The following is a 14652-nucleotide window of genomic DNA, read 5'->3' on the forward strand; positions in this document are numbered from 1 at the left end:
GCTCTTATCCTGGGAGACTGAGAGTTTAATTGTGTTGATGAGATCAATGTAGCATTAACAATTTTACCAAAGGTTTTTAATCCGTATTGCGGTGTATGGTGTTTTTTTACCTATACATTCAGCTTAAAGTGAAATTTTGCTATGAAGCAACACTGTATGGTATGATATCCAAAAAGTATTGGAACACCTGCTTCATAAGGACTTAATATCAGTCCCTTAAAACTTCTCCCTAATTAAAAATGGTACATCTGCTCATTTATTGATTTTGCTTATATCCTGCTTTTGTTGGAGTAACTGTCTCTACCGAAAATTGATTGATTGATTGATTTCACTTTTTATAAATAGAGTGTTAGTGAGTCAGAGTGTTAGTGAGTCAGGGTGTTACTGTTGAATGATCACCTCATTCCCAACTACTTAATTCTCCCCAAAATTACTGGATGGAGAACCATCATTACAGAGAATAAATTTCCATTGCTTCACAGCTCCACTAGCCCACACCTGGCATTAAGCATGATGCCAACAGATGGCAATAGAATTATCTGCTCCAGAAAGTCCTGTTCTATTGGCAGCACATTTACCTGATGTAATAATATTAATGATGATTGATCATGTCTGTTGTCTCAAACAAAGTGTAAATGTGCTTGTTTGCTTGATGGATTGATTTCATATTCACAAGCAAGATTTAAATAAAGTAAATAAAAAAAACACCAACAATCAGCCTAAAATAGTTGTAGCTTTTTAAAAGCTCCACCCATATTGAAGTTTTATAATCAGAAAGGGTTTAAAAGTCTTTAAATGAACAAAATGCTTTAGAGACTATTGTGGCATCACTGCAGGAGGCAAAATAAACAGTGGTCAACAGTGATTACAGTTTTTATTATGGATGGAGTATACCTTTAAAAAGCTATTTCTGTAAAACCTTTTTAAAGATTCAAAAACCTCTACATAATGTAAAGCTTCATTACAAATTACCGTTTTTTTAAAGCATACATCCAAGCCAAGAAACATTTTACTTTTTGAGTGTAAGTAATGTGAAATCTCTTTTTGCATTCTCAGGATAATTCTATAGCAACAGTGGCAATAGTATAATTGTCTATAGCAGTAATATAATTATCTAATAAATTGCCTCATAAATAAAAGTAAAACCTAAATGTATTTTTCCAATTTTAATTAAATGTATTTTAAAGTGCTGGTCTGGCTACAATTGTGAGCTAATTGAACATTATTTAACCACATGTCTGTGTCCATGTAATGTATCTATGTTTAACAAATGTAAAACCTCATCTCTATTACATTCCTTTTAATGTTAAGATAATAAATCTTTCTTTTACAGTAGATTGAAAATATCTGTACACAGACATTTAAGCAGGATAAGAGGCTTCCAAGTGGCACTCCCAACTCAACATTTGCCCTATTTGTCAGGTGATTTTGAGCTTCAACACAGCCTTCAAAGTCCAAGTAGAGAAAAACGGATCTACTCTGTTCTAACTATGGTAAACTATTCCTGGAACTTAAAATAAGACATTTTTCTGTAAAAATCTCTTAGTATCTTAAAATAACCACTTAGTACCTTAAAATAACCACTTATTATCTCAAAATGACCCCTTAGTGTCTCAAAATAACTATATAAATTTTGAAATAAATTTAGTATTTCGAAATAATGACTCAAAATTATTTAATATCTCAAAATAACCACTTAGTATCACAAAATAACTTAACAATGTAGCATCTCAAAATAATAAGACAGAAATTTACTTAACAAAGAGAAAATAAAGTATGTGCTGGATTTTTGAGCGGTGGGAATAAACTTCCATACCTACATACATTTTAAGTTGGGTAAAATCCGATGGTTTGATTCTTGGTATTTTTTTTACTTGTGGTTACTGTAATTGTCACCTTTCTGCTGGCAATGGACATGGTATTGAATATCAATATTTATGTGTAAACATTGTATGTGTATATATTAAATTGTTTCAGTTCTTAACAATCTATGAAAATCTTTGAATTTCATACATTTCATTAGATAGTGCATGTTTGGTGTGTTAAATCCTGATTAATTGGTTTTGAATGTAAATCAATTTGATATGCAGTTTTTAAGAATCTGTCACTGCTGATGCATTTTATCAATAATGACATTTGTGTGAAGATTATTGTGTATAATTATATATTTTTTTTGCAATAATGTGACTTATTGCAACTTAGTTAGAAAATAAAAGTTGTATCATTTGAAAATAAAAATACAGACAGAGCTGTAGGAGTGAAAGGGCTGAGATAGTGAAAGCAGCTACTGTGTCTGCTGTACTGATACTGCAGGAGAAGGACCTGTGAGACCGGTGTTGTGGTGAAGGAGGGTGTGGGCGAGATCTGAAGTACTGAGGTGGTTAATAGTGAGAAACTCCCGCAGACCAAGGAGAAGCTTCGAGTCACAGCAGCTCCTGTTCCCTGTCCGACTGCAGGACTAACAACACTCACAACCACCACAGAGCCGCTGTCTGTCCGCAGCATGGAGCTGAACGGAGTCCTGGGCAAACACGGTAAGACCACCCGCCTGACTCACTGACTGACTGACTGAGAGCTGAGCCCGGAGTCTGAGAGACAGAGAGAGAGAGAGACGCTCTGTGATTTACTGAGACTCCTCCACACCTCAACTCAAACACCGTCTTCTCTATTTTCCTATTTTGTCCCCCCATTTTACACCCGTTTCTAATGTGTTAATACAAGGCTGCAGGTAATATCAGGCGACATTTACTCTCGCAATAACTATAATAACGATATGGCTGCAGACACAGGTCCCTGACTTATATATATATATATATTTCTTTGATTTTACCAAATTAAAAACCTGATGGATGTGATGGATGATCACAAGCTATCAAACCAAGGGGAACTGCTTGAATTTTTGCACCAGGAGTGCAGGCATAAAGTTATCCAAAAGCAGTGTGTAAGACTGGTGGAGGAGAACATGCCAAGATGCATGAAAACTGTAATTAAAAAACAGGGTTATTCCACCAAATATTGACTTCTGAACTTGATTTCTAAAACGTTATGAATATGAACTTGTTTTCTTTGCATTACTTAAGGTCTGGAAGCTCTGCATCTTTTTTGTTATTTCAGCCATTTCTCATTTTCTGCAAATGAATGCTCTAAATGACAATATTTTTATTTGGAATTTGGGAGAAATGTTGTTCTTAGTTTATAGAATAAAACATTAATGTTTATTTTACTCAAACCTATACCTATAAATAGCTAAATCAGAGAAACTGATTTAGAAACTAAAGTGTTGAAACTGTACACATTATGAGTTTATATCAGTTTAAATGCATTATATTTATTAGCCTGCAATGATTTAATCTGCAGTTTTTGTGATTTAAACAATATTTGCATTCATGGTATTTGGCAGATCCTCTTATCCACAGTGACTTACACAAGTTACAAATGAGTAGAACTATTTCGCTGCTGTACTTCAGTACTAAAATGCTGTATCTGTATCTACTGGAGTATTTTTTCCACCTACTTTAACTTTTACTTCACTATATCATTTTACTAGTTTAATACGTTTATTCTCATAATTTTTTATGTGCTGCATCGTTGCTCGTTACAATTATAAAAATGTTAGGAATCATTCCAAACCCACATTATCACTAAAGCCAGAGCAGTAGATGTTCTGCACTGTCACCAGGTTTGATGAAGCTCCTCATTGAGTGAATCAACAGATCAAGCTGATTTCATAAGAAGAACATGCTGCTCCCGTTTGGCCTTTCACTCTAAGAACTTTCCACTGCTTTTTGTAATATTTACATAACACAGTAATGTACTTATAAACTACTTGCACTTCTTAAGTATAGAAATGTTGAATACTTTAGTACTTTCATTTAAGTGTGGTGCTTAAAGGCCACTTCAGCTTCTACTTAAGTCACTTTTTTGATAGAGCACTTGTACTTTCTCTCATGTCTGGGTCTGTAGTTCTTTACACATTTCTGGTTATGTTACATAAGTAGACAACGTGCATTGTTGAGAGTTTTGCCTTATTTGACTTGTTGGTAGGTATGCACTTAAATATATATATACATTTTTGTGCCAAAGCCGAAGGCTAAATTCCAAACACTGAACATGTTTTTGCATGTTAAAAAAAACAATTTGCAACTTTTTTTATTACCATTGTGTAAATAGTCTTAATATATTATCTTGCTTTTCAAAAGAAAAAAAAATATATATATATATATATATATATTTAAATCAAAGCAGAGAAACCAACAAAGCACAATATGATCTAAAATAAATGTTTCATTGATCTGTATAATTATTATAGGCTTTTTAACCCTGCTAAAAAATCCATCTCAAGACCAGTTGGTCATCCAAAACAAACCTACCCTGGTAAAAAACATAGCCTATGCTGTTTCAGACCTAGTTAACATGCTAGCTTACCAGAATAGGCTGTTTTATCAAGATGGCCAGCTGGTCTTGAGCTGGATTTTTTTTGGAGGGGGGGGAGCAATATAGTATTTCATGACTTTTGCCATGACCAATGGTAACTAAGTATGCTGCAGAGTCACTTTTCTGTTCACACTGACAATTCTAGCCAGACACCATTGGTCATATCCTCTGTGCTGTCCACTGTTGGGTGTAATGCCTTCTATGACATACGTGATGAGCACAGTGGCCAGTGTTTAACCTAGCAAGATACAACCTTATGCAAACTTATTCAGGTGTGGGCGTTCTCAAGCCTTTCCTTGAGGTAGCTCTATCAATAGTGATCAATATGCATACTGATGTTCCATGACTTTTGGCATGTTGTTGTAGTTTGGACCAAAATATGCTGAGTGGTTCACTTGAGGATAGTGGAGGAAATTGGCTCTGGCTGCAGATATTGACAGGTAAATAAAAGCTCCATAGGGGTTTCTGTTTTGTAATACAGGGAGTTCCAGTCTTTCTGTTGCATATATGTTTTATAATTTTTATTGTTCTAACATGTCTTATTCATTTCTAGGCCTTTTGTAAAGCAAAGACGCGTGTTAGTGTGGGTAAAACACTGTAATGTACAATACTGGGAGAACACACTAGCAGGATTAAGAATTAGTAGGGCTAGAAATGTAGACTTGGACGTTGAGTTTTTGACACTCTTCTTGTACGTACTTTTTATTGATTTAATACCTTATTCATAAGTTAATGTTTTTTTCACTGAGCCAGGTCAGATACAAAGTGTGCAAAATAACCACTGTAGGGTGATGAAACTGACAGCCAAGACTTTTACCATGTTAGATGCTTCTTTAAACCAATAGATGGTGCCATAACACAAATCTGTTGCCGTGCACCAGAAATCACTTCAGGAAAAATCATACACAGGCAGTGAAATATGAGCTTTGACTGAAACTCATATGAGCAGAAAGTTAACATGAGCACAGAAAGCACTGAAAGCTCTCAAAGCCTTACTTATGGTTAAATAGATGATTCAGGTCAAAGTGTTAAGATAAAAATTTCCATCAATTTTTCAAAATGTCTTCATAATTTAAATGTTCAAATGTAAACAAAGTCATTCAGAGTGCATTAAAGAGACATGTACAGACTTGAATGTTCTTACAGTAGTGATTAACAGAGATTAACATGTTTACAGCAAAATTTAATTCTCTTCAAATATTTCTAGCATTATACATAGCAATTACCACTTATAAATTTTTCCTGAAATTCCGATTGTGACGAGCAGAGATGAAAAACTGCACTAAATGTAAATATATATAATAAAAATAATGAGTTTTAAATCCAATTTTTTATGTTAAACCCTATCCGGACGGGATTATTTTCTCAGGGGGTTCTGGGGTAATTTTCTTTTTTTGGGGCGTCCTCTGTGATTTTATTCCCATCCGGAACAATCATGTATGTGTTTTTCTAAGGTGTCCTCTGAGAAAATTACCGGCTGAATTACCTACTGTTTTTCGCTGAACTCCTTGGTCCTCCGGTAATTTTAATCCCTGCACGCAGTTTTGTCACCTGGCATTTAATAAAATAGCGGAGAAAAATAACAGGGATCCAAGTTAACACACTGGCGGGTGGAAATGGAGGAGCTACTGAACTTGATGTCATGTGACCAAGGAATCCAAAAAACTCAATAATCCTTCTGTTTTTTCAATTGCAGTCCAGATGCAAGAGTTTTAAAAGTGTAAAATATTATTCACAGACGCCCCCTGAGAAACTAATCTCGCCCAGATAGGGTTTTGTATTTAGCTTTAAATGGCCCTGTGTGGGTCTTTATAAAATGTATCAGTAAAGTTTGATTGTTTGGTGCTAAATTTGAAATTAGAAATGAAAACATCTGAAAACTAAATACAATTCTTTTTTTTTTAATATATTTCATGAAATTCAGATTGACGGGGACAAAAACGGATGAAAAACTATTTATTTAGTATATCAAAAAAAAAAAAAGAACTTTAAAGGCCAATTTTCTATTTTTTTTCTATTTTATTTCTATTTGATATTGAAAAAATTAAAAATTAAACTGTCTGAAAATTGAACTGATAAAACACTACACTGACCTGTCTGTTCAAACCAGTTCTGTCACCATTAAAAAAACAATCTCTATTTTTTTTCTGCAGTGAAACCATTACACATCACACTCACTCTGAATGACTGTGTTTCTATCTTTACTACTGCAGAAATAAAGCACACATTTAGAAAAATCCCCTCAGAGGAATTCACCTTTAGGCTGTAGGAGCTCAGTCTTGTCTCAGGCTGGAAGCTCCTCCTCATGTGGGCGGGGCGGGGAGCTCCTCCTCATGTGGGCGGGGCGCTGCTGTGACTCAGTGGGGGGATTAGCGGGTCAGAAACACGCCCCCTGGCCGCACGTCACGGATTTTAAGTGTCATGCTGGTTTTTCAGGCTAAAGTTGCCAAAGTGGGAGAAACAGTTTTCCACCATGTCTGCTCAGGAGCAAGCCGCACCGCAGGACTCTAAAGACAAGGAGGGGAAGAAATGTGCTGCTAAAAACGGTAAACTCGCAGGTGAGGAAACTTTTAGACTTTTAGACTCCTCAATGTTTAGATGTGTGAGGTTTAGAGCAGAGCGTCTTAACTGAGCTCCTGTTAAACAGACTGGAAACAGAGTTAACTCTTTAACAGACTGTAAACTCTGAGCTGAACAGGCTGTTACTGCACATCTGAACACAGTTAATACCAGACTTTGACTAACGCCTGCTCTTCTCCACCGCACACAGACCCAGCATCTCCTCTCTCAGCTGATTCTCACTCACTGCTGATAGGAGCTGCGCACAGAGCAGGAGGGGGAGAGGAGGGTGTGTCTGAGGAGGAGTAAATCAGTTTACATGTTGTGTTTTTGTTCTAAAACAAATCAAATGGGAAGCCCAAATTAAAGCATTCAACTTAATAGTGCTATCAGTTAGGCCTGGCTCAATAATTATATTAATTAATTATCTTTATAATAACATTATTGACTTATCTTTCGTTTACAAATGGAAGTGATCTCAATCATTTTTGCTTTCCTCAGTATTGTTCATTGTGTACAGCTCTGAGACCACTTCAGTTTCTGAATCAGTTTGTCTGATTTTGCTATTTATAGGTATATGTGTGAGTAAAATGAACATCGTTTCAAATTCCAAATAAAAACATTGTCATTTAGAGCATTTATTTGCAGAAATGGAAAATGGCTGAAATAACAAAAAAGATTAAGAGCTTTCAGACCTCAAATAATGTAAAAAAAAAAAAATCTGTATTTGGTGGAAAAAGCCTGGTTTTTAATCACAGTTTTTCATGCATCTTTGCATGTTCTCATCCACCAGTCTTTCACACTGCTTTTGGATAACTTTATGCCACTCCTGGTGCAAAAATTCATGCAGTTCAGCTTGGTTTGTTGGCTTGTGATCATCCATCTTCCTCTTGATTATATTCCAGAGGATTTTTATTTGGTAAAATCAAAGAAACTCACCTAAGTGGTCTCTTATTTTTTTCCAAAGCTGTATATGTTTAAAAAAAAAACATTTTTATCAGTTTTATCACAAAAACTGTTATTATGATAGGCCTAATATCAGTTTGTGGAGATCCTCCTCTGGCCTTGATGTCCACCTCTTCCTGCTTTTGTTACTTAAATGAATCCCCCACACACTTTTCACTTCTGTTTAACCAGTCCCACAAACTCGCAGTAGAGAGCTTGGAGGTTATTTTGTAACCACAACCTTTTCCTTTCGCAAATTCATTTTATTTTTTCATCTGGTCTCGCTGTGTTTTACCCTTAAAAAGAAGTTTGATTCTTCTAAACATCAGTGTGTAACATATGTACTCCTGATCATACTGGTAGTGTATTACTAAGATTAGGAATGATAAATGATATGCACAGGCTGTGTAGTGGTGCACATGCCTAATCTGTTAATCCTTAATTTATAAGAATCTGATTCAGCACTCAGCGTTCCCCTAAACCCTGAGTTGGCCCCTGTAGACAGCATTTCTTGTTGTGTCCATTTCTTAATTTCTTTAAAGACCTACCATAAATACTTGTAAATTTGGAGCTTTAGTATTTTATTAGAGAACTGGAGAACACAGTACTTAGGAGTTTCAGTATCTGGTCTACTAATTAGTTCTTTGCATTTTAAAACTGGGTGTGGTTTTAGACTGGTCTGTCCACTCTTAGTGGCCTTGCTTGTTGGTAGAGTCAATGACACACCTTACAACACTTTGATCCATAATGTCCTTCCCTTTCTATTGCTAATTGTTTTATCTCATATGTTATCTCACGTCTGAGATCTATTGTTTGAGAAATACATCAATACATTGAGTTGGGGTTTGTTTTGGTGTGCTTGAGGTGGCACCTGTGGTCATACTGGTTGACCTTCTTAGCATTCACTTCTACAATTTAAAAAGTAGTTTCTTCAGTTGTGCTGGTGTCTAGAGCAGTTTGTTGACTGCTCAAACACATTGCAGTAGTCTTCTCTGTGAATTGTCAGTGGGTAGGATGCATCGATACGACTTTTGCCCCTCCGATTCTGATACAGATGGCAGATTTTCAAGTATCTCTCAATACAGATACTAATACCAACTTTGACTACCATTATTAATGAAAGTATTTCAGAAGACAAAATGTGCTAGAAACTAGAGGATTCAGTAATTCAGTAAAACGCTGACAAAGAGAGTTTCCTACCTAATGATGACCCCTGTGAAAAGCCTGCAATGTAGTGGGTGATTAGAATATTGGTTAATGGAATAGACATGATAACACCTAATAGGCCACCCTTTTCTGCATTATTTAAGGGTGTTTTCACACTTGTAGTTGGTTTCTCTGGTCCAAATTAGTTGGTGAGTTTGTGTACTTGGAGAATTGTCTGCCTCTGTTTGGTTTAGGCCTAAACCTTAACGCACCAAAAGCACGCCAATAAACCATGCGAGCACCTTCTCTCCTCTGATTGGCCAGAGCGGTCTGGCGCGTAAGCAATAAAGTAAATATAGTGAGAAGATTCTGTGTTCCAGTGTGTATATCTGTGCAGTGTGAAGCTAATTTAACACAGAATGCTGGCTCATATATCAGATTAAATAAGCTTTATCAGGCATTTGACCAGACCGAGACCACCTCCACTATCAGATCTTGATCCGGATATTAAGTGCAATTACTGTTTTTACACTTGCTCAATCGAACCGCACCAACAATCATATGCTTTTCTGACCAGATTATGGAGTTTTTTTTGCAGGTTTTCATAGTGTGTGAAAAGTGGAAAAATCCCTTTGGCTGTATAGTTTTTCACAGCTTTTCCCCCACAATATCAGAATATTGTAATATGTTAATTATTGTGAAGTTACATTTTTTGCTGTATTGCCTATTTCTACATTAATACATTTTGGCCTTTGTGTGATAACTCTCCAAGACTGTGAATAGAGGCTTCATTAAAAAAGGGACAAGAGAAAGAGAAGGTTTTTTGAGGGCAAGAGAGTTCAATTCAGGTTTTGAAGGCTGTCATGAACAATAACTTGTCAGGCAGGAAGTGCTTCTTCCAGCATTATGATGTTTTGTAACCGCATGTGTTCTGCAGTGTGAGTCACTGCACAATTGCCTTCAGAGGGCAGGAATGTGAATGAATCCTCGTACAGTTCATTAAGCTTCTGCAATAAGGGTTGTAATATGAGCCACAGGTAAACATGGCAGGGAAGCTCATGGCTTTTGTCCATAAGAAAAGGATTAGGCTCTATTCAGCACAGTACAAAACAAAGCGTCCCTGAGATTAACCTGTTTGCAGTACGACTAAAGTGGTCAGAATAATAAATTAAATACATTAAGGCCAGTTATTAAGCTCTAGTCATGGACTTTTAAATGAGTCCTGGCTTTTTTAATGACAATTCTCTGTAAAATGTGAAAAATAATGTCTAAGGCTAGGCTAGACTAAGTTTGTTGACCAGCTTGTTCAATATTTCCTCTAAAAGCCCATCTTTACTGCAGTAACAACCACTACTTTTCTGGGAAGGCTTTACACCAGAAAGTTTGATTGCAATGCATCTATCCACCACAGGGCTGGATACTGATGGTGGATGATTAGATCTGAACCACAAGTTCTACTCCAACTTATTAAAAATGTGGGATGTTTCACTGTTTCACAGCCAACTGCTAGGATGCAATATACCCATCTACTACTGGACATGATGACCATGTGGTGCCTGTCGTTCTGTTGGCAGTGCACTTCTATGGACATATAATGTGGCTGATTATCAGTGTAATTACTTTTGGCAGTATGTGCATTGATCTGCTTTATTTGTGTGGAAATGGTGCACACATTTGAGCCAGTTTGATTCAGTTCATTTTATTTTCACTGCCTAGATGCAGCACGCTGGTCAGCTGCCGCTTGCATAAAAGCTTCCTTGTTCACATTCCACACCTTAAGAGTGTTTTTCTTTCTGGCCTGAAGAACAAACACTGCTCAGAGCTCACCAGATTGATGTAACCTGCTTGTGCATTAAAGGTAAATTTCCTTGGAGTTTATTCGCACATTGCAAATCAAAGCCCCTTCTGAGCGCGCTTAAGGGCATCAGACCTAAAAGGTGTGTCTAGTCTTGTCTGGCTTCAGATTTCCATAGCATCTTCAATGGGTATGCTGTTTTTGCTATGCATTCAGTGAAGCTCGTGCTCAGCTTTACTGTTATTTGCATTTCTTACTTAAAGCTATAACACTTTATATTACAGCTAGAGATGAATAGATAATGACAAATTGTTTAAAATTATAACATACTACTTTTTTTTGTGTGAAAATTGTTAGAGACCGTATTTGTTCCTATATTACTTTACAGAGACAGTCTACATTCCTTTCCTTTCACATGAAATCTAAATCTCTAAGCTTGTCCAGAAATTTGTGTGTACAGCCTGTCCTTTAGTGGTGGCTCAAAGCTCAGAATTATACTTTCCAACTGTTAAAAGAAAAAACAGCTGCTTTAATTTACACACTATTTTCTTTAAAGCTTGTAATTTCTTTTATTTCTGTTTCTTAACAAAATGCTTTTGAGTGCATCATGGATTTTGTCAGTGCTTAAACACTGACAACACTTTTTTGGTTGTTTATTAATTTAAATTCAACTAGTGCTCATTCTTAAGGGGCAGATCCTTGAACTAGTTTTGTACAAGATGGCATTTTACTTTTTTAATGTGGCACAACTGCATTGGGGTGAAAAAATCATGAAAAATGTTGTCAAAAAATAGCTTTAAGCATTGTGATTAGGTTTGGGCTGTATTTTTTCGTACTGTCATACCATGTCAAAATTTTACCACAGTATATGGTATTACTGTAGGGCAAGGATTTTTTAAGCTGTGCTGGTCCTGTGTTTACATGGCTAATATTACCATCTAATTCTAGGTTATTTTTAGACTAAAAAAAGAAAAATATATAAACTTCAGTTTGTTTACAGACTAAGTGAATACTGCGCATGAGTTTGTCATGATCATTAAAAATGTTTAGCACAGCTAATCTGAGGACTTCATTTAGCTAGCATGATTGCTAACAGTATGTTTACCACAGAACACACTCAATTCTGACTATTCAAAACTATAAAGATAAAAAATCATCTCTGACAGAGTGAAGCCTAAGTTGGTTTGTAAGTTAGCTAAATAGCGTAAGATAAAGGATTAACCGCTAACAGCACAGATTGTGTTTCAGCTAAATTAAACTTAAAACAAACGAACACAGTCGGGTGAACCATCTTAGAAGTGTTTTGAGGCTAAACCTGCAGACTCCTTTGCCTAAACGTAAAAGAAGTTGGATCTGTATTTTTTCCCACCTGTTTTCAGGGAACCACTCCAAATTTTCAGAACATACCAATTCTTTGGCCAGTTAAATGTGCAGGAATGAATGAGCTATTTTGGCCTGTATTACCTAAACGAAGAGCAGACATTCTGCACATCAGACACATCCTATTTATTAAATACTGTCCTCATTTGAAGATACAATCAAAATGTTTTAACATCAGGTTATTACTATCCCAACCCTAATTGTGATCTAATATTTTTGCCATATCGCCTAGCCTTAGTTAGAACTGAAACTTGTGAAGATCTATTGATGCAATACCAGGGAGCTGAAGGTCATTTTCAGGTGTGTGTGAAACCTGTTGAGCATGTTTGTAGCTGTCAGGACCTGTCTTAATAGAGCTTTCTCAAGATACAGAGGTAACCTATATTTTGTTAGACACCCCCCAAAAAACCCTGACATTCTATCCCTGCTACAGTCTACCGCGCAAAGCGCACACTAGTACAGTGTAAGTTTAGTTTACACTGATCAGCCAGAACATTAAAACCACTGAAAAGTGACTCAGTGGAGTTTACATATTGAAGAGAACTGTCAGGTGTTAAAGTTGATGTGTTCTAGAAAGTAAAATGGATAAGCATAAGAATCTGAGTGACTTTGACAAGAGCCGAATTGTGATGGATATATTACTGTGTAAGTGATCTCCAAAACACCAGTTCTTGCAGAGTATTACCAGCATGCAGTATTCAGTATCTACCAAAAGTGCTCCAGGAAGGACATCCAGTGAACCAGTGTAGTTGGTCATCATGGTGCCTATGTCTCTGCATGCAATCTATAAAGGCCCACCTCACAATTTACAGGATTTAAATAATCTGCTGCTAACATCTTGAATAGGACACCTTAAAATATCCGAGCTGTTTTGGTGGCACGAGGGTGACAAACCCAAAACTCAACATTATGGCCGATCGGTGTACGTATACATTGAAGTATATGGCATGTACAGTTACTGTGCTGTAATAGGTGAGAAGATGGTAGTTAAAGGGGTTAGGAGTCTGTTGCATATCAAATTTACTTATTTTCACTGTCCCATTCATCCAAATTTTGTTGGTCTGCTAAAGACATATTTGCCTCTTTTGTTTTGGAGTAAAAATTCAGAACTAATATAATGTAATCTAACTAAATGTTTCATTGTGTTAACTAAGTTAACCCCAGCCTTCGGTGTAAAATTAAAGAATCAGATTTCACACATTAAATAAATCTTAACTGTTCAACTATAGTGAGAATTACTTTTTATGTGTGAACTGTTCTTTAAACAAGTAAGACTGAGACAAAACATTGTTCTTATATCTTGCCAGCAAAAGATGGATAGGCCCGTATAGAGTATTGTTTTAAATAATGCAAGCCTAAATCGCTTCGCTAATATTTGTTTGAATAAGCCTATTGTTTTATCGTTTATCGTATCGATTGTGAATGAATCAGAGCTTAGCTGTATGTTTTAACAGGAACAATTTCAAATGTAAATAATAATTAATTTATGTGTTTTTTTATTCACTTGATCTTGTGGTACTTAAGGCTGGGTATTGCTTAAAAATTTTCATACCGATTTGATACTCTGAATTTAATACAGTTTCTTATTTCAATACAATACTTTTTTTAATACATTTTTCGAAGTTGTAAGCAAAATTACAAAAAATATCATTATTCTCACAAAACATATTCATTTAAAGGCCGCAATGAGTAATCTCACTCTTATACTGTCACCATAAAGGGAAGCCATACTTTTGGATCTTGGAGTTCTTTTTAAGAAATATCAGCATTAGATTGGCAAAAAAATTATATTTATATTGGTGTTGTCATACTAGTTCCCTATATTATTGTGAAGGGGCAGTAATAATAGAACAATGTGGTTTAGGTCTGTCTGACTATACTTTTTACTATATTATAATATCTCAGAGTAGAGAGATTGGGAGAGACAACGCAAATGAGCTGTAAAGCGGGAGACAGCATACAGTTGTGGTCAAAAGTTTACATACACTTGTAAAAAAACATAATGTTATGGCTGTCTTGAGTTTTCAATAAGTTCTACAACTCTTATTTTTCTGTGATAGAGTGATCGGAACACATACATGTTTGTCACAAAAAACAGTCATAAAATTTGGTTCTTTCATAAATTTATTATGGGTCTGCTGAAAATGTCACCAAATCTGCTGGGTCAAAAATATACATACAGCAACATTAGTATTTGGTTACATGTCCCTTGGCCATTTTCACGGCAACTAGGCGCTTTTGGTAGCCATCCACAAGCTCCTGGCAAGCTTCAGGTCGAATGTTTGACCACTCTTCTTGACAGAATTGGTGCAGTTCAGCTAAATGTGATGGTTTTCTTGCATGAACCCGTTTCTTTAGCACTGTCCACATGTTCTCAATGGGGTTTAAGTCAG

General features: G+C 36.0%; 1 protein-coding gene across 3 annotated transcripts in view; it reads left to right on the forward strand.

The window, feature by feature from the left end:
• The first annotated feature begins 2370 nt into the window (after window positions 1-2370).
• Window positions 2371-14652, forward strand: part of plcd1a (phospholipase C, delta 1a) — a 44717-nt gene continuing 32435 nt past the window's right edge. Inside the window, exon 1 of one of the 3 annotated variants that reach the window (XM_007253562.4) lies at window positions 2371-2534. In XM_007253562.4, the coding sequence (XP_007253624.3) occupies window positions 2504-2534 (31 nt within the window). In that variant the 5' untranslated portion in view covers window positions 2371-2503. Of the gene's footprint in view, window positions 2535-6874; window positions 6993-14652 lie in introns of those variants that run through there. The other 2 variants (XM_007253560.4, XM_007253561.4) reach the window with 2 other exon arrangements.

This window comes from Astyanax mexicanus, chromosome 1 (genome assembly GCF_023375975.1).
Source record: "Astyanax mexicanus isolate ESR-SI-001 chromosome 1, AstMex3_surface, whole genome shotgun sequence".
Classification (NCBI taxonomy): Eukaryota; Metazoa; Chordata; class Actinopteri; order Characiformes; family Acestrorhamphidae; genus Astyanax; species Astyanax mexicanus.